The sequence below is a fragment of the Gymnodraco acuticeps genome, unplaced genomic scaffold, assembly GCF_902827175.1.
Source record: "Gymnodraco acuticeps unplaced genomic scaffold, fGymAcu1.1, whole genome shotgun sequence".
NCBI lineage: Eukaryota > Metazoa > Chordata > Actinopteri > Perciformes > Bathydraconidae > Gymnodraco > Gymnodraco acuticeps.
The window spans coordinates 372,867-393,265 of NW_022990177.1; the positions used below are offsets into that span (position 1 = coordinate 372,867).

The 20,399-nt window shown below is 42.6% G+C and overlaps 1 protein-coding gene across 1 annotated transcript; it reads left to right on the forward strand.

Annotated features, from left to right (window-relative positions):
* Nucleotides 1-3,227: 3,227 nt before the first annotated feature.
* Nucleotides 3,228-19,293, forward strand: LOC117547198 (histidine N-acetyltransferase-like). Its single transcript, XM_034217768.1, is given in 7 exon segments — nucleotides 3,228-4,059; nucleotides 5,187-5,270; nucleotides 10,556-10,691; nucleotides 10,694-10,786; nucleotides 16,890-17,114; nucleotides 17,250-17,587; nucleotides 18,220-19,293. Coding segments are annotated over 6 exon segments (1,071 nt in total). The 5' UTR covers nucleotides 3,228-4,059; nucleotides 5,187-5,220; the 3' UTR covers nucleotides 18,449-19,293.
* The last annotated feature ends 1,106 nt before the right edge of the window (nucleotides 19,294-20,399 follow it).

Below are 20,399 nucleotides of genomic sequence, written 5' to 3' on the forward strand. Positions count from 1 at the left end.
CACGTTTGAAGTTTGCAAAAGAGCACCTGGATGTTCCACAGCGCTACTGGCAACATATTCTGTGGACAGATGAAACCAACGTTGAGTTGTTTGGAAGGAACACACAACGCTATGTGCGGAGAATCCAAAGGGTTCACATACTTTTTCTTGAAACTGTATGCTCCAAGTGGAAGCGATTCACCATTAAAGTTCAGAACGTCTTGTAGCCCTCACAGATCAGGACAAAAAGAGAGAGAATCTTTTTTCCTGAAACGTTCAGAACGTCTTTACACAGAGGGGACACATGTTGATGTAGAAGAGACATGAAGAAGAGGGGACACATGTTGATGTAGAAGAGACATGAAGAAGAGGGGACACATGTTGATGTAGAAGAGACATGAAGAAGAGGGGACACATGTTGATGTAGAAGAGACATGAAGAAGAGAGGACACATGTTGATGTAGAAGAGACATGAAGAAGAGGGGACACATGTTGATGTAGAAGAGACATGAAGAAGAGGGGACACATGTTGATGTAGAAGAGACATGAAGAAGAGGGGACACATGTTGATGTAGAAGAGACATGAAGAAGAGAGGACACATGTTGATGTAGAAGAGACATGAAGAAGAGGGGACACATGTTGATGTAGAAGAGACATGAAGAAGAGGGGACACATGTTGATGTAGAAGAGACATGAAGAAGAGGGGACACATGTTGATGTAGAAGAGACATGAAGAAGAGGAGGACACATGTTGATGTAGAAGAGACATGAAGAAGAGGGGACACATGTTGATGTAGAAGAGACATGAAGAAGAGGGGACACATGTTGATGTAGAAGAGACATGAAGAAGAGGGGACACATGTTGATGTAGAAGAGACATGAAGAAGAGAGGACACATGTTGATGTAGAAGAGACATGAAGAAGAGGGGACACATGTTGATGTAGAAGAGACATGAAGAAGAGGGGACACATGTTGATGTAGAAGAGACATGTAGAAGAGGGGACACATGTTGATGTAGAAGAGACATGAAGAAGAGGGGACACATGTTGATGTAGAAGAGACGTGAAGAAGAGGGGACACATGTTGATGTAGAAGAGACGTGAAGAAGAGGGGACACATGTTGATGTAGAAGAGACGTGAAGAAGAGGGGACACATGTTGATGTAGAAGAGACATGAGGAAGAGGGGACACATGTTGATGTAGAAGAGACATGAAGAAGAGGGGACACATGTTGATGTAGAAGAGACATGTAGAAGAGGGGACACATGTTGATGTAGAAGAGACATGAAGAAGAGGGGACACATGTTGATGTAGAAGAGACATGTAGAAGAGGGGACACATGTTGATGTAGAAGAGACATGTAGAAGAGGGGACACATGTTGATGTAGAAGAGACATGTAGAAGAGGGGACACATGTTGATGTAGAAGAGACATGAGGAAGAGGGGACACATGTTGATGTAGAAGAGACATGAAGAAAAGGGGACACATGTTGATGTAGAAGAGACGTGAAGAAAAGGGGACACATGTTGATGTAGAAGAGACGTGAAGAAGAGGGGACACATGTTGATGTAGAAGAGACGTGAAGAAGAGGGGACACATGTTGATGTAGAAGAGACATGAAGAAAAGGGGACACATGTTGATGTAGAAGAGACGTGAAGAAGAGGGGACACATATTGATGTAGAAGAGACATGGAGAAGAGGGGACACATGTTGATGTAGAAGAGACGTGAAGAAGAGGGGACACATGTTGATGTAGAAGAGACATGGAGAAGAGGGGACACATGTTGATGTAGAAGAGACATGAAGAAGAGGGGGACACATGTTGATGTAGAAGAGACATGAAGAAGAGGGGACACATGTTGATGTAGAAGAGACATGAAGAAGAGGGGACACATGTTGATGTAGAAGAGACATGAAGAAGAGAGGACACATGTTGATGTAGAAGAGACATGAAGAAGAGGGGACACATGTTGATGTAGAAGAGACATGAAGAAGAGGGGACACATGTTGATGTAGAAGAGACATGAAGAAGAGGGGACACATGTTGATGTAGAAGAGACATGAAGAAGAGGGGACACATGTTGATGTAGAAGAGACATGAAGAAGAGGGGACACATGTTGATGAAGAAGAGGGGACACATGTTGATGTAGAGGAGACATGAAGAAGAGGGGACACATGTTGATGTAGAAGAGACATGAAGAAGAGGGGACACATGTTGATGTAGAAGAGACATGAAGAAGAGGGGACACATGTTGATGTAGAAGAGACGTGAAGAAGAGGGGACACATGTTGATGTAGAAGAGACATGGAGAAGAGGGGACACATGTTGATGTAGAAGAGACATGAAGAAGAGGGGACACATGTTGATGTAGAAGAGACATGAAGAAGAGGGGACACATGTTGATGTAGAAGAGACGTGAAGAAGAGGGGACACATGTTGATGTAGAAGAGACATGAAGAAGAGGGGACACATGTTGATGTAGAAGAGACATGAAGAAGAGAGGACACATGTTGATGTAGAAGAGACATGAAGAAGAGGGGACACATGTTGATGTAGAAGAGACATGAAGAAGAGGGGACACATGTTGATGTAGAAGAGACATGGAGAAGAGGGGACACATGTTGATGTAGAAGAGACATGAAGAAGAGGGGACACATGTTGATGTAGAAGAGACATGAAGAAGAGGGGACACATGTTGATGTAGAAGGGACATGGAGAAGAGGGGACACATGTTGATGTAGAAGAGACATGAAGAAGAGGGGACACATGTTGATGTAGAAGAGACATGAAGAAGAGGGGACACATGTTGATGAAGAAGAGGGGACACATGTTGATGTAGAGGAGACATGAAGAAGAGGGGACACATGTTGATGTAGAGGAGACATGAAGAAGAGGATTTTGCACAATAGGTGACCTTTAACTAACAAGCTGTTGTCGATTATTTCAGTTCCTTCAAAGCGGTGGAAGTCAGCGGGACGATGGAGGTGGCGGCGCTCGGACGGCCTTTCAGCCTCGGGATGTTGTACGACTGCCGCAAAGACTCTCTCGTCCCTGGTGAGAACTCACATACCTCTACTACCATCATCCCGTCTCTCATGTTTCTCCTCTGGGACGGTTCACTGACACAGCCCGCATTATGTGCTAAGATCAGGCCCTGACTCTCAAATATCCCCTGTGAGACAGGTCACCATCACTCTCAGTCTGTGCTAATAGGCCATAACCCCACACTATTAGGCTTTCTAACTTATGGTAGAACGTGTCTGGAGGTACCATCCAGATAATGTCTCCCTCACAAAGCTGCCCATACGCCGCCAAAACCTGAAATATGAACACAAAGAAAAGTGTGACAGAATGAAAAGGGTCTGTCATAGTGGAGAGAACATAACAACATGTTATAAAGCTAATGTTAGCTAGTGACAGTGACACGCTACCGTTAGCGTGTCACTGTCACTTGACGTACCTAAGCTAACATTAGCAAACACTTTTGTATAGATTTGGCCCTATGATATATTGTTCAAATATAGCATAATAGGTGAGCTTTAAAGAAACACTCGTCACTCATCCATCACTTTTAGTTATAATTAGGGCTGGACAAGTTAACGCGTTATTCTCGCATTCATTTGTGAGTTTTTTTTATTATTATTATTGTTTCTGAATACCCAAACAAACCATGGATTGAATTTATTTGAAAACAAATTGTAAACAGTAGAGATAATAATTGTCATCTCTATCTCCAGTGGTCGCAACACTACTCAGGGTAATCAACATCAGCCCATAGAGAGTGCAAATAGGGTACATTTCTAGTTAGATCTGCCATTTTGTCGCCTGAACATGTAAGAAATGGACTCAGCAGAACAGGTGTGCCTCATCTGCAGCCGGGAGAATACCAGCCACGCCCCCTGTCACACACCAGCCCTGCAGAGACGGAGAGACAGAGTAGTGAGGGGTAAAAGGAGCGAACAGGAAACAATACAACAACCCAAAAAAAAACATGCATAAACATAACAACTGAGTCTCCTGCTCCGTGTCTCTCTGAAGGAGAATCAACGATCTCAACTAACAGCAGAATCTCTGGTGAGTTTCCTACACACCTCAAACACACTGAATACTTCTGTTAGAACCAGGATCTGATCTAAAGAGATCTCAACGTAGGACTCCTCTTTAAGGAAAACCACAACTGGGATCTCGTCTAACGTCATGGAGTGCATTTCATTTGTCTTTGTGCTTGTGTATTGTATGTTTTTGATTGGATATTGGTACATGTTCTGTATTCTACGTACATTGGTATACAGATCATACTTATTTCTGAAATCTTCCAGTTGCTTCTTTTTTGTTGGCCCTTAACATTTTACTTTTGGTGATATTACTTTGATATGATGTCAACAATACTTTTGATAACTCTCCTTATTTACAGTGGTGCAGGGTTTCTGATCAATGTCGTAGAACACGATGTACAAATATCAAGGACACAGGAAGTGCCAACATGCTGAATCATTTGCTGGTTTTAGAACTCATTCCTGCGCCACCTTTTGGCACATTTGATATTAAAGAAGACGTTGACCTTGTTCTTATATAACAGACACTTAGACTGTGAGGAGGATCAGACAAAAAGTATTCAGTCTTTACTTCAGAAAACGTACCAATAGCATTAATGTCAAATACTCCTTTCACAAGTAAATGCATTTAAAACCACACTTAAAGGTGGGGTAGGTAAGTTTGAGAAACCGGCTCGAGATACACTTGTTGTTATATTCCATGGAATGCTCTTAACATCCGATAGCAATGAATATCTGAAGTGCTTTGAAGCCGTGGCGCTGTAGAAAGCTCGACCAATCATCTGAGCCGGCTAAGGTAACTGGACGGCCTACCTGCCTGTCAGCCTTCCATCTGGGCACAAACTGATCTCGTGCCCTCATTGGTCATGTGTGCGTTCGTGTGTGTTGGAGGAGGGGCTCTGTGAGGAAGCGGCAGATTTGTTCCGGCTGTGTATTTTCAAATTCTAGCCACTCGAGCTGGTTTCTCCAAAATGACCTACCCCACCTTTACTCTCACTTTTAAAGTATCAAAAGTAAGGGGACTAATTTAGCAGGAAAATGTATTTCATATGTGCTATATTATAATATATGACATTATTGATTTTTAATATTGTTGTAACAATTAGCATTTTACGTCAGTTACTTATTGGATGTTGTAATCGACAGATGACACACACTGCTCCTCTTTGTGGAGTAAAGCATGTTCCCTTCCTTCCTGCTCTCAAACGCAGCCAGCTGCTCCCTCTCAAGGTATGTGATGGTTCCCTCCCTTTTATACCTTTAGGGCAAACAACATGCTGGTAAATGCAGAGGCTGCCTCCTCCTTCAGGGCATCAACCTGGTTAACTCGTTATTCTGGACATTGTGTGTGAAGTAATGTGTATATCATTAGACTGGGCCAACACTTTTACTTTGCTCAGAGAGCTTTCTGTCACTGCAGTGAGTGCTGTTTTGGCTGTTGGGTTGTTAATTGTTTAACCACTAGATTCAGTGAGGTTTATCTCACCGATCTCCATTCAGAAAACACACATTTTAAAAGGTTTTCCCCTGCCGTCTGTCTGCAGACTTGTCAAAGCATTAATTCATGGTTTTACTAACCGGTGTCAGTATGTTGTTAGTTCGGCATCATTTTCAAACGTGTATTACAATTAAATCACGGTCAAATATGTTCATTTTGTTGTAGCGATTCTCTCTGACCATTCAGCAGTCGAGAGTGTTCACGTCACTAGTTTAGCATACTCAGCCCGGTTGTTGGCCCGGTAAGAACCTCGATTTTGGAGGGCCAGAAAAAGATGAAAAGTAGCTCTGAGCCGGAACTAGCCCTAAAAAAGCGGGCCTGCTTAAGCCGTGCTACGTGCTGCAGTGGAAAAGCGCCATAACAGGGCTGGAATAGAGGGATATGAGCGATTCTAAAATGCATTATCTGTTTGTATTTTGAGAAAAACACAAAATAGACATGTTTTTATATATTTGTATATATATCTGAGACCCATAATATATGCCTACAAATAGCATGATAGGTGCACTTTAACACCTGGCACCTGTGCACTCTTTTCTTCAATATACTTTTTTTTGGTTAATGCCCACAACACTTTGGTCTTGACTTTGTCTTGATGTGTCTTATCAATCAATCAATCAATCATCAATCAATCATCAATCAATGTTTATTTATAGCCCAATATCACAAATGTTACATTTGTCTCAGTGGACTTCACAGTTTGTACAGAATATCAGTATGACAATACGACACCCTCTGTCCTTAGACCCTCTGTCCTTAGACCCTCTGTCCTTAGACCCTCTATCCTTAGACCCTCTGTCCTCAGACCCTCTGTCCTTAGACCCTCTGTCCTTAGACCCTCTGTCCTCAGACCCTCTGTCCCCAGACCCTCTGTCCTTAGACCCTCTGTCCTCAGACCCTCTGTCCTCAGACCCTCTGTCCTTAGACCCTCTGTCCTTAGACCCTCTATCCTTAGACCCTCTGTCCTCAGACCCTCTGTCCTCAGACCCTCTGTCCTTAGACCCTCTGTCCTCAGACCCTCTGTCCCCAGACCCTCTGTCCTCAGACCCTCTGTCCTCAGACCCTCTGTCCTCAGACCCTCTGTCCTTAGACCCTCTGTCCTTAGACCCTCTATCCTTAGACCCTCTGTCCTCAGACCCTCTGTCCTTAGACCCTCTGTCCTTAGACCCTCTGTCCTCAGACCCTCTGTCCCCAGACCCTCTGTCCTTAGACCCTCTGTCCTCAGACCCTCTGTCCTCAGACCCTCTGTCCTCAGACCCTCTGTCCTTAGACCCTCTGTCCTCAGACCCTCTGTCCTTAGACCCTCACATCGTACAAGGAAAAACTTCCAGAGAAAACCCACAGTTTAAAGGGAACATGGGAGAAACCTCAGGGAGAGCAACAGAGGAGGGATCCCTCTCCCAGGACGGACAGACGTGCAATAGATGCCGTGTGTAAATCGAAAAGCTAATACATTTGCAACATAGGTAGTCCAAATGTTTGGAAATGCATGTGTGTATAATAGGAAGATGAATCCACGAGGATGTCAACAATCCTGTGGGAGCCATTAGGGAAGTAGTGTGATGAGAGTCAGGCAGGACCGCAGAGACTGGTTCAGGACTCAGGATGCAGGACTCAGGATGCAGGACACACGACCACAGCAACAGGATCAGCCACGACTCAGGATCCCGCCGTAGATAAACACCAAAAAGAGATTTGGGGGAAGCTGGGTTATTCGGAACATGAGAGTACACAGGTACAGACAGACAGAAAGACGGAGTAAGGTGTCCCCGACAGTCCAAGCCTATAGCAGCTAGACTAACGTGTCTACGTACATGCACTCCCTTAGGATAGGGTGAGGGAAAAGAGTAGGAACTAAGATGTATGCGCCACATCTATACCATGAGCGCATTGCTCCTAAAAAGTGTTTCTGGCACTGACACCAATCAACAGTTGTGCGTCGACTCGGCAGGGATCAAGGCACATATATGCCTCTCCCTGCTTCCACCGTCTACACACACAACCAAATGATATACCACCAGTAAAGGCCCTGTCACACTGTCCCGAAATTGACACCCGATGGACACACGAATATGGAATTGTGAATTTTGCACGAAGATGGCCCGAACCACACACGAAGGCAACATTTACATTACATTTAAGACATACAACTGCAACGAAAGTAACACAAACAATGATGTTACAGTACTATGATACCAGTGATTCCCACAGCATGTTAATACTTTGGGGGGCCCCCAAAGTATAATGGCTCCCCCCAAAGTATAATTTGTGTGTTTTTTTTTTTTTTTTTACTCAGTGAGCACTCATTTGCATTTGCATTGGTGGCAATGAGTGCTCAGTGAGTAAACAAACTTAAAAAACCATAAATTATACTTTGGGGGGAGCTACCCATAAATTATACTTTGGGGGGAGCCATTATACTGGTAAACAGCCTCTATGGGCGCGAGTCCAGACCCACTTTTGGAATCAAATGATGACGTCAGTGGGATTATCTCCTTTATCAACTCCTAAGCATCCCCGGGACAACATCACTAGCCCCGCCCCTAAAAAGGTGTGAACTTGAGCCAATCAAGGACTACTACTACTAGGTCGTCCTTAGACGAGTTTGCCAACGGGTTCGCCAATCCTCACGGTCCTCCATACACCCGGCCAGCTCTGTGGAGCTTTCCACCCCCACATCCTTCCTCAGCACCTCCACGTATGTTGGCGTGGGGCGCCCTCTTGGTCGGTGCCCGTGTGTTGGCTCCCAGAGTACTAACTTGCCAGCTGGAAGTTCCTGGTGTCGATGGCAGTGACCTGAACATTTCAGTTTCCTGGATGCCACCTTGTCACTCAGCCTGGGTAGCCCACCAGGACTATCCCCGCTCCTACATTTTTGAGAGATTTCTGAGGAGATTTTTTTTCACGCACCGCCACCACCCCACCCCACCCCGAGTCGTTCCCCCAAAGTATATTTCATTTCTGCGGGAATCACTGGATACTGTACTGATATCTTCAGACTTTGTTCTTTACTTTATCCGTCGTTATATGTAGAAAATATTACGTTTTCTCCGTAATGTTGTTTCCATAACAACAACAACTTCCTGTCAACTGTCCTTCAAAATAATATATGATATCCTTTTCAGTTTCACAGAACACAAATTGGGTTATTTACATAATATATTTACATGATTTTGTTGTGCAATAAAACAACCCGATGGACACACGATAAAGGAAATGTTCAAATTCGGCTGTGATCGTAGCAACATCGGGCCATTCGTGAGGGCATCTTAAGCCATCGTATGACCGCCGGTGGAGTTTCTCAGGCTCCGGCAGCAACTTCGTGAGCGGTGGCAAAGTCTTTGGCATGCCAAAGAATTGCCGAAGGACCTTGCGAAGGTTCATTTTCGTGTTGAATTCGTGTGTCAATTGTGCCCTTCGTAAGGCCATCGTGAGGGCATCTTGTTATCATCGGTGCCATCGGGCATTCGCCCCGATCAGAGTGAGGGCGATTGCACCGATGATAACACGAAGATGACACGATTTGACAAGATGCCCTCACGAGTGCCTTACGAAGTTGCCGCTCACGAAGTTGCTGCCAGAGCCTGAGAAACTCCACCGGCGGTCATACGATGGCTTAGATGCCCTCACGAATGGCCCGATGTTGCTACGATCACAGCCGAATTTGAACATTTCCTTTATCGTGTGTCCATCGGGTGTCAATTTCGGGACAGTGTGACAGGGCCTTTAGGAAAGAGTAAGAACTAAGATGTATAGGTCAATGCACTCTTATTATGTTATTTTATCACTATAAGCTTTATCAAAAAGGAAGGTCTTAAGCGCACTCTTAAAAACGGATAGGGTGTCTGCCGCCCGAACACAAACTGGAAGCTGATTCCACAAATGTGGAGCTTGATAAGAAAAGGCTCTGGCTCCCATTGTACTTTTAGAGACTCTAGGAACAACCAACAACCCTGCATTCTTGGAACGCAATGCCCTAGTAGGACAGTAGGGTATAATGAGTTCTTTAAGGTAAGATGGCGCCTGCCCATTAAGGGCTTTGTAGGCGAGAAGAAGAGTTTTAAATTATATCCTGTGTTCTATAGGGAGCCAGTGTAAGGCAGCCAGAACAGGAGTAATGTGGTCCCTTTTCCTAACTCTGGTTAGTACACGAGCTGCAGCATTTTGAATCAGCTGAAGCCACTTGACTGACTTCTTGGTACACCCTGATAATAAGGAGTTACAATAATCCAGCCTTCTCTGGGTGAAATAACAGCATTGTGGCCTTCAAGGTTGTGTGATGAAATAAATGTGTTTAAAGCTTTCTCTATTTTATCTTGTCTTTTTAATTCTGTAAATTCTTTAGCCAAGTTCTGGACAGATACCAGTGATTATAATGTGGAGAATGTTGGCCCATCTTTCTGTTTGTGTCTGCCTCTTGGTTTCATGTCTTGCATTTCTCTATCCTTCTGATCCATCCATTCATGTTTTCCTGAATAAGTCTTTATTCTGCTTTCTACTCATCAATTGCTTAATCGGATTCAGTTACTGCCATTATCATTCCTGCAGTCATTTGTATTTGGTTCACTCTTTTGGGGATTGAATGAAAATGAAAGGTTTTTCACTGGCATTGTTTTGCTTCAGTTTCAATTCCTACACCTCATCAATTTGATTCCTATTTATTTTCCCACTGTATTGGATGCCTATATTATTACCGTATGTTTCATTTACACTGTACAAGGCATAACACATACACCTTTGTGCCGGGAGTTACTAATGTGATTATTCTTTCCATTATATCTATTTAAAGTGGCAGAAACATTATTGAATGTGTTTATAATTAAGAACTAACAGCTTAGTTTGGTGTGGATTTGACACAAACACCTGTTATCCAAGCAGACACATTTTGAAGAAGCTTGTTTAGCCCCATCCAGGATTTCCCACTTGGGTTGGGACAACTCTTGGGCTTTCCCAAGTCCTTGTTTAAGAAAATAATTACAATCCATAATAACCTCTCCCCCACTTTGTATCTCATCAGTTATTTCAAGAGGAAGATTGTCACCAGCCTGACCATGCGCCAGCTCCCAGAGGCCCCGTCCCAGGCAAGCCTTCAGTTTTCTGGGGCCACTGAGGAGGACTTTGATGAGATCATGGGCATAAGCCAGGGTATACTGTAGATGGAGGCCTCGACTACATGCCCACGAGATACATGGACTGGCTGCAGGAGACCAACCGCACCGTCATATTGGCCCGCAAACAGGGAAAAGTAGTAAGTTCAATCAAAATATTTGATGATGAGTAATATAATAACTTATGGATGCACAGCTCATTTGAAATCTAAAATTCAACACCCATGTAGTTCATTTTAACACGAGTTTATATGGAAACCACCAGCAAAGTGTTAAATTAACACTTTCCAAAGTGTTGACAATATAACATTATCACAGTGTTACTATAGCAACACTAAGAGTGTAAGATGTGATCACCAACACTGAACACCAAGACGATAAGAACAACACTAACAGTGTTGGCTGCAGCTTCAATTTTACACTGTCCAGGGGCCTCATTTATAAACGCTGCGCACGCTCAAAAGATGGCGTACGCTAGTTTCTAAGCAATGTTTGCGGTTTATAAAAAACCAACTTGACGGGAAAACGTGCGGTCCTCCACGCAAACTCTAACCCATGCGTACGCACTAAGCACAACAACGGGAGAGACGAGAAACTGCGACGCCGTTGGCAGAAGGAAGAATGGAGAGAAATATGTGGAAATAATACCATGAATAAAATGTTACCTCTCATTTATCATTTATGAAGAATTCATTTTCAAACATTGATTAAAGCCAATCTTAAAATAATTTAACAAACGCCTGTTTGAGACTCCTCAGTGCACACAAACACAACCTGGAGAAATAAATAAATACGGAAATGTTATTGATCACCCCTCGATTATGTTCTCTTGTTAAGAAATGTATTCTCTTAAATTATGCGGTAAGCAGGAGGACATAATTACGTCTAAACTGAGGCCGTTTTGCTTTTCTATAGGTTGTATAGATACTAGCATGGTTTTATATACTATCACGTTACTAATGTTTTATGCCGGTGTGTGCCATGTGATTTATAAAAGGGAAACCGTCGTATGATGTGCTGCACGCACATCCTACGCAGTGTTATATAAATCGGAAAAATGTCTGTGCGTATTTATTTGCTTTGTCCTACGTAAGCAACCTTCCCACTTGAATTATACGCAAGGCTTTATAAATGAGTAAAACTACAGTAGTGATACATCTTTTCCCATCTAACACCTTTAAGAGTTAAACATGTACACTACTCGTGTTGCAATTTTACACTGTCCTGCTGTAGAGTAACACAGTAGTGAAACAATTCATCCCATCTATCACTGAGCTAGTATTGAATGCACATTATAGCTACTGGTGTTGCATTTTGCATTAGCCTCAACCCTCTGGGAGTTCAAAATGAACACTAATCTAGTATCAAATGTAGTGTATTGGTATTATGATGACAACAAACTGGTGTTAAAAGTTACAATGACCAATAAATCATTCCAGATATCAGCATATATGATATCAGCAACTGATGGCCAGGGGCGGCGCCAGGGGGGAGCTAGGGGGTGCTGAAGCACCCCCCAGGATTGCCAAAGCACCCCCTAAGCACCCCCAAGAAATATGTGTTTGTTTTTTTTTTTTCGAAAATTATTATTATTATTTTTATTAAATTAAATTAGAAATATTATTGATTACATCAATGCATATGTGAAACAAACACATTTTTGACCAAAAACATAAAGCCAACACAGGTGATATGATTAGGCCAATGGTCAGCACCCATTCGATTTTTGACCTACCCATAGGCTAAATTACTTTGTGACACTTGATTAACTTCCTGTTAGCTAGAGCGCCAAATGATTTGCTAACAGCAAAGTGAAAAATTGATCGTTTTTTAGTCCTTAAACGACCACGTGTGGACACTCAATCAAAACCAACTGAAAGCGAGAGGGATTCTGCACATAATAGGCCTTGTGAGTACAAGTAGCTTACTTCTGGGTCTCTGTGTTTCATGCAAGCCCTGCTCTGTGTGTGTGTGTGTGTGTGTGTGTGTGGCACGAGCCATTTTGTGTGCGTGCGTGCGCGAGCGAGCGAGCGAGCGAGAGAGCTCGCCTCGCGCACCAGTGGGTATCTACCGGAGATCGTTGTGGTTAGCATCTGGTGCTAGCTAGCCAAGCTAATGGATATAAGGAGCTTTTTCAACAACAAGGTGGAGGGAGAACTCTCTCCTGTCAGACGGAGAGTCTCAGGTAACCTCAACTCAGGTGAAGTAAAGGACTCTCTCAGTGTTTAGATAGTTAACTTTAGTCTAGTTATCTCAGTGGGTCTCAAACGGTTTGTTTTAAAAGGGGAGTGATTTGTAAAATATCTATAAAGAAATAGAAAATCTGTTGACAGTTCTGTTTCGTATGGGTGTTGAGATGTATCCATAGATCTCTTAATGTTGCTCTCAAAGTGCACCAGATTGATGCTTTTAACTTAAATATGTAACAAAAAATCTTCCCGGGGGAGCTAGCCCCCGGACCCCCCTAGAGGAGGTGAGGACCCTCCTAGAGGAGGTGAGGTCCGCTCCCCACTTGTAAAAATAGCACTTTACCCCTGCCTATATGCCGTGAGCTGATTATCGAGCCTTCACTGTAACAGTCGCGGGTGCACTGTGTGTGTGTGCGTGGGGAGTGTTGCAGTAGACAATTCAACTGTAGCGCTGGTGCATGAATGGGAAACCCTAAATGTTTGAGCACCCTCTATGAAACGTCAAGCTACCCCACAGCACCCCCTAGAGAAAATCTCTGGCGCCGCCACTGCTGATGGCTGCTTAGGTGACACTGAGATAGTGCTAGAAAGGAAATACGTTGTTAGCGAAGTCAGCTAACTATACCGATAGGCACCGACACCAGAACCTCTTAGCTAGCTAGCTGTCGAACTAACGTTAGACATGTGCAATACGCTGGTGTTCGTAATGACATAATATTATGTAAAATAGCTAATGTTATCTAATTCGACATCTGTGTCTAATTTGACAGCTAGCTAGCTAGCTAACTAACTAACCGGATAGCTAACTAGCCAGCTAGCTAACGTTTAACAAGCAGGTGCACGGCCACTACAGACAAATATTCTTAGCAAGCTAGTAAACATTATTAGCTACCACACACAACTGTAACGTTATTTTCAAATTAAGTAATGTTAGATAACTGGGGAACAATTTAAATTAAATGTAACGTTATCTATATAACTTAACGTCACTCACTGACTGCAGTCTGTCGAGGGCACACGGTGGACACTTGCTGCAAGACGGACTGATGGCTGCTTCCGTTAGACGGAGAACATGCTGGAAAGGAAAAGGCGGCAATTATCGAACAACTTTTTTACGGACACTAGAGCTTGTTAGCTCGCTGTCGAACTAACGATAGACATGTGCAATACATTGATCTTCGTTGATTACATTTTCTGTTACATAATTATCTAACGTTAATTCGACATCCATATCTAATTCGACAGTTTAGCAAGCAAGCATTGACTGTATGGTCCGTGCACCTGAACCTGGTCATGACCATACAGTCAAATAGTATTAGCAAGCTAGTAACGAAAACATTATTTTACGCTACCTCCCACACACAACTGTATTTTCAAGCCAAATCAATGTAAGCTATCTGGGGAACAAATTATGAAACGTAGCGATAACTTACCGTCACGGACTGCGGTCTCTCGAGACTGAATGTTGCATCAAAAAGATGGCGGAGATCTAAATAATTTCACGCACATCACGTAAAAGTACCCGGATTGAGAGAACACACTATCTGTCGTTAAATATGTTTAACACCATGATTCAACCCTGTACTATATAGTGTATTAACAACAGGCGGTGTTTATCATGTTAAATGTGACCACAACACTTTAACCCGAAAAGCCCTAACGCCAGGATTTTCACACTGGCGAATTTGCTGTGTGTATAAAAAGCTGAATTCTTGAATTATAGAAGTCGGAAAATAGTTTTCTTATCCAAGACATTTCTCTGTGCAAAAGTAAGAGTTTCATGACTTAAAATTAAAAAGTCGAAAATTACAGTTGTCATAATTAAGGCCATTCCTCGTTGGTTTCATTTCTCAGCAACTGCGTTTAATAAGCAGAAACCTACTGGGAACTTTCCATTCTCCAACTATCCAAGAACACAGAATTCAAATGAAACAATTGCGAATTACTGGGAGTCACCTTTGTCCTACTTTGGAGACTAACTGCCATTCTAACAGGTCCCAGACCAGTCTCTCTAAAGTAGAGCCCACCAATGTGTTTAACCTTTCTAACGTCCAGCTAGACAGCAATCGAGAAAAACCTCGTAGTAATGGGGGGTTACTTGGGTTAGGAACTGTTTATATAATTACTACATTTTAAATCGTAACCTCTACACGCCAAGCACTGATGCTGACATGTTGTATGGATACAAACTATGCACCAAGCTCTTTGGTGGAACTTTGAATTGGTAGTAGTTACTTTAAGTTACACTGCACCAGCTTTGAGTATTTAGGAAGACTTCTTTCTGTGTTTACGTCTTATCCGACTCAATGACATTGAAAGTGTTTTAGATAACTTTCAGTGACAGAAGACAAAGTATCCAAAGGGTTCTTCCCAACATACCCTGGGTCATCCCAAGGTATTTTCAGGGCAAATGGATAATCTCTTTAGCTATTCTGAGTTTTTGGGGTTCTCCTTCCAGTTGGACATTCCCAGAACACAGGGACAAAAGAAGGTTTCCAGAATAAGATAATAATAAGATGCCTGAAGGATCTCAACTGGCTCCTTCTAGCTCCAAAGATCAGTGGATCCAAGCTAAACTTCGTTAACTGTTTACAGATGTTCTGGTTCTGGTGGTACATTAATTAGTCTGCTGCCAGTAGCGGCCGGCCCATAGGGGCGCCGCCCCCCCTCTTCCCACATTAAAAAATATATATATTTAAAAAATATATAAATATAAGGTAAATATTATATAATTGTTATCAGGAAAATGTATAATCTACAATAAAATCTCGTTTAAAATTGTGTAACGATGTCTAAAGTTACTGATAAGTCACATGTTTCCTGCCTGGCCGCAGCGTGTATCATTACCCTCTCTCCTCTGGGCGCTAAGAGAGGAGCCCTGAGCCAGTGCAGCCAGCAGCCAACACATTGTTGACTGTTGCTGTCTGTAAACTATGCCGCCGAAACATAATTTCTGCCAATCAGCGTCGTCAAATCTGATGGTCATAGGGCGCCACTGGTCAGCGCCCAGTGCAGTCTGTGAGTAGTTTGGACACTAGTGACTCGTATCCGGTGGGGTGACGCAGTACGGCAGTAGTTGATGAGGATGGCTTCGTGTGCAGGTGGAGTCTCCAGACCTTGGTCCCCGCCCAATTCCGTTCAAGAGCTAATCTCCAATCCTTTCGAAAGGAGAACTTTGGGAGATAAATTGTTGCATAAAGACCTTGGACCGGACCAACCCGATTTGTATATATCGCAGCAAGCTCGTGAAAAAAACAAAACGAATCAACGAGGCTTCTCACGTAGCTGGTACACCAGAAAGGCATGGCTAGCTTGATGCAAACAGGTAAATGCTGTCTTTTGTCTCCCATACTTGCTTTTCAAACAGCCGGGGACACGATGTGCCCGTGGACTGTGCCGGGGGTAAATTATATGAATCATTTAATAGCATATAATTAATGCTACTGAAAAGATGCTATTAATGACCAGAAACACATTATCTTTTATATCCCACATGCAGTTCACTGTAAAGCCACTTCGTGGAGGTGTTGGTTCATCAAACATGAACAGTTTTAAGAAAGAAAAAAACAAAGACCAGTTCTGAGAATACAAATTCCTGGTACAGTGGTAGATGTCCAGGTTGATACATAATATTTTCCACACTGAAGATTATGCAGGTATTGATCAGTCTTCTCATATTTTTAAGCCTCAATTTCTCCTCCCCCCCCCCCCCTCCCCCCCTCTAGCATCACCAGAAGTCATAATTTAAGGGGTCATTTCTCCTAAAAAAATTCCGGCGGAGCATCCACCCGGACCACCCTTTTTTGGTTTGGTCACTATGTCAACAGCCGCACCTAAAACAATTCTACCAGCGGCCACTGTCTGCTGCCATTGCCACACAGAAATTGGCTCATGTTTCATGCTCTGATTAGCATGTTCTTGTTTCCCAAATCTCTTAGACATTTAAGATCATTCATCATTTGTCAGTTATGCTGCTCTAGACCAGCTTCAGAAATGGTTCTAAAAAGGACATGTCAATGATTTTCTTCGCATTTTTTCTTTTTCTACTCAACAGATTGCTCTGGAGTCAGTGTTTGTGATTGACGATGGGGAGACTATGCTGGTGCAAGCACTACGTGTCGCCCCTCAGGAAAGAGGTAAGGGTGTGGTTGGGGTTCTGCAGCGCTTTTGCTCTGATCTGGTCAAATCCAAGTTCCCTGATGTCAAAGTAACCCGCTTGTCCCGTGAAGATCAGCTCGGACCCAAGGATTTCCAGAAATATCGCCTCATAACCAAGCAGGTACAAGCAACAAGCCTTTCTATGTATCGGCTTGTGCTTTATAAGCCTCCATTTAAGTCCGTTGGTTACACTATTGATGTAAATATGTACGATATAGTCCATGGTCAGCTCATGCATTGGCTCTCTTCTCTATAGGGTATTTTCCTGGTGCGATTCAGGGCTGAAGAACTCAAGCTGCGTCTGTCTGATCTTGGTCTTGGAGATATTCAATCTTCTTTGTCCACCTCCTTCAAACCTCCTCCAGTGCGTCTCGACAATACAGCCATCCGCCGGCTGTATCTGACCTCTGATCGGATGCATGGGGTCCTTCCTAATGCCACCATCATTCAAGATTCTCAGCCATTCAAGCTTCTACCCAGTAACATGGCTATTCTACTGAAGAAGGACATCGACTGGATGGTCGATGATGTGGCCAACCCTACTGTGACCAGCCTCTGTACATTCCCTTACAGGGTGCCCATTGGAGATGACTGGTAACTCTTCTTTCTTTCTTCTTATAATAATTTCAACTACTACTGTGCAGAAAAATATGCAATAATATTGTCTTACAATAATACCATTGGTGCCAGATTTGATAATTTGTTATCAAATCAAAGTGGTTTTAACCCTCCTGTCATGTTCGGATCAAATTGGAATGATTACTTCTTTCCTCAATCATAAATATTGTGTTTTATATTTGATTGCGTCAAGACCTTATGATATCCTCCACAGTCGGCATTTGAACATATAAAGTTGCTGATCACCACTTTCTTTGAATTTTGAGTGGTTTAGTTCACTTTGTAACAATGATGGTGTTCCCAGTCAAAAATGACCACCATAGGAAATGAATGGGTAACTCTAAAGTCTGTTCATCCATCAGATAGTACACACCCATTCATGTAAACCAGAAGTCTGAGACATTGTTTGCATCTTAACAGGGTGTTAAATAAAATGTGATGATTTTTAATGGTTTTTGTTTCAATGTAAGATAAGTTAAAGTTACAGAACGGTCACATTTTAGTAAGGGGGAGAAACAGACACGACAGGAGGGTTAAGATTTCCAGAAGTTATTGTAGAACAAGAAAGTATTGTCACTCAATTGACCAGTACACTTATTTTCAACCAGGTATTACCTGAACATTGACATGTTCGGCAAGGAGCTGGATCCTGTCCGACAGCAGTTCCTGTGCCACCTGCAGCGCCACACTGCCACTCTGAAGGGTCACGTGATGTGCCAGGTGTTCCTGGACCCCCCACTCTGGAAGCCCATGGTGGAATTCTGCCTCAACATCTTGAACGTGGAGCTGGTGAAGGAGTACACCGAGCAATACGTGCTGGAGTCAGACGTCATCTAGCTACGGGAGGTGGATGGAGAGGAGTAGGAGACGTTGGAGCCAGAAAGGAATAAGGACAAGGGGCAAAACAACAAGGAGTGCACACAACTCAATTGGTGGTACAAATGGTACAAATGTTTGTCAGCAGCTTGAAAATCAAAACTGCTCCACCTGTTAAAAATCTGCTCAAAGATTGTTGTTCAACCCTGTCAGAGACTCTATGACCTATCATAACAACCTAGTGAGGCTGTCCAACAACATAATCTCTGACCCAAACCATGCTCTGAACAGTGAATATGAACTGCTACCATCTAATGGAGATACAGGGTCCCACCATTCAATAAGGTCAGACTGAAGCACTCCTTTGTGCATCAGTCAATCCTCTCAGTAAACACAGAGCTGATCCCAGATCAGATGCACGCTGAAGGCTCTCTTTCGTCTCACTGATTGTACTGTTATGTTAAATGTTTGTGTTTCATGTATTGTGTCTGGATATTTGTCTGTTGATGTTGGACATGGAGCTGCTATCTGACAAATAAAGTAATATCGTATCAATTACACAAAAACACAACCCTTTGTAATGAGGAGGTAGAAACCAGGCAAACAAAATGTAGGTTCTACAAAACAAAACAAGTTTTTGATGGTAGCGCAGTTTCATTTAACCAGTTAAACCCCACGGGGGCAAAACGCAACATCTTGCAAGAAACAGCGTCTGAGGGCTTCTTAACATTTAATAAACTACAAACAGACATCAGACAATGTAGCATTACGGAGCAAACACAGGAGAAATTCTTACCTTAGCTGTTGTTCTGATCAAAAGTTGTGTTCAATGGCATTAAAACGATAAACACGCTGCTGAAGGTTAATCCAATGTGTCTGTGTCACTTTGAATGATTACTGATAATCCATCTTCATATTTATGTTAATAACCGAGATTTCATATTAGCTACGAGAGTGTACAGCTTCCGGTGTTGGGCATTCTGGCTACGCAGTACTCATTCACCAATGGGTAATGTTTAGATGGATTTAAGGAACTTCCTCTCGATTATATTGGCTATAACGGTTAGAAAGAGGTGTCAATCATCAACATCGACCAAGGGGGGCCAGAGATATGGAAAATCCACCCAAATGACCCCAGAAGTGTTTTTGTTTTTTTCTAAATCTCTCTAAAAAGGTCAAATTTCACTTGTTTTGCATCAATCTTGATACAGGGTACTTATTATATGTTGTAGTTTGGATTCCTAAAGCTTTTAGTCTACCTTATCATCATTCAAGGGTAGTTTTCACTATAAGTCATGTTTTTTTTTGGGACGGACACTATAATTTAAAATATTTTACTATGTTCAATCTAAATTTACTTTCAAATACAAAAATGACATCCAACTCACAGGTGTATCATTGCTTTGAGAAAAAAGATTATTAATTTACCCCTTTTAGAAGTTAAGTTATAGTCAATTGTTCTGGGAATGTCATTTTCGAGCCTGAGGCCTGAAAAACAGGCTTGGGGCTCACCTGGTTAACGATACCTAAATATATACAGAGGGTGGACATGAAATAATGTTACGTAATCAGATACAATACGTCCGTTAGAAATACATTTGTAAAGACTATGATATTCAATTGCTGTTTGAGGTGTTGATACAACCTCATATTTGTATGTATTTTAGAGGTTATCAAGGTTCCAAACAGAGTTGGGTGTAACGCGTTACTGTAATAATATTACATTTGTTGGTAACGGACTAATGTAACGCGTTACTTCTATACATTCAGTAATCACACTACAGTTACTAACATTGCGCGAAACGTGTTATTTTATAGATTCAGTAATTAGGGCTGCACGATATTGGAAAAAACTGACATTGCGATTTTTTCCCTCCTGCGATATGAAAACATACAGGAATTGAAGAAAAGACCGTTTTTGTTCCCGCAAACCATGCTTTCTTGAACTTTAATGCTATACAATTGGTATTTT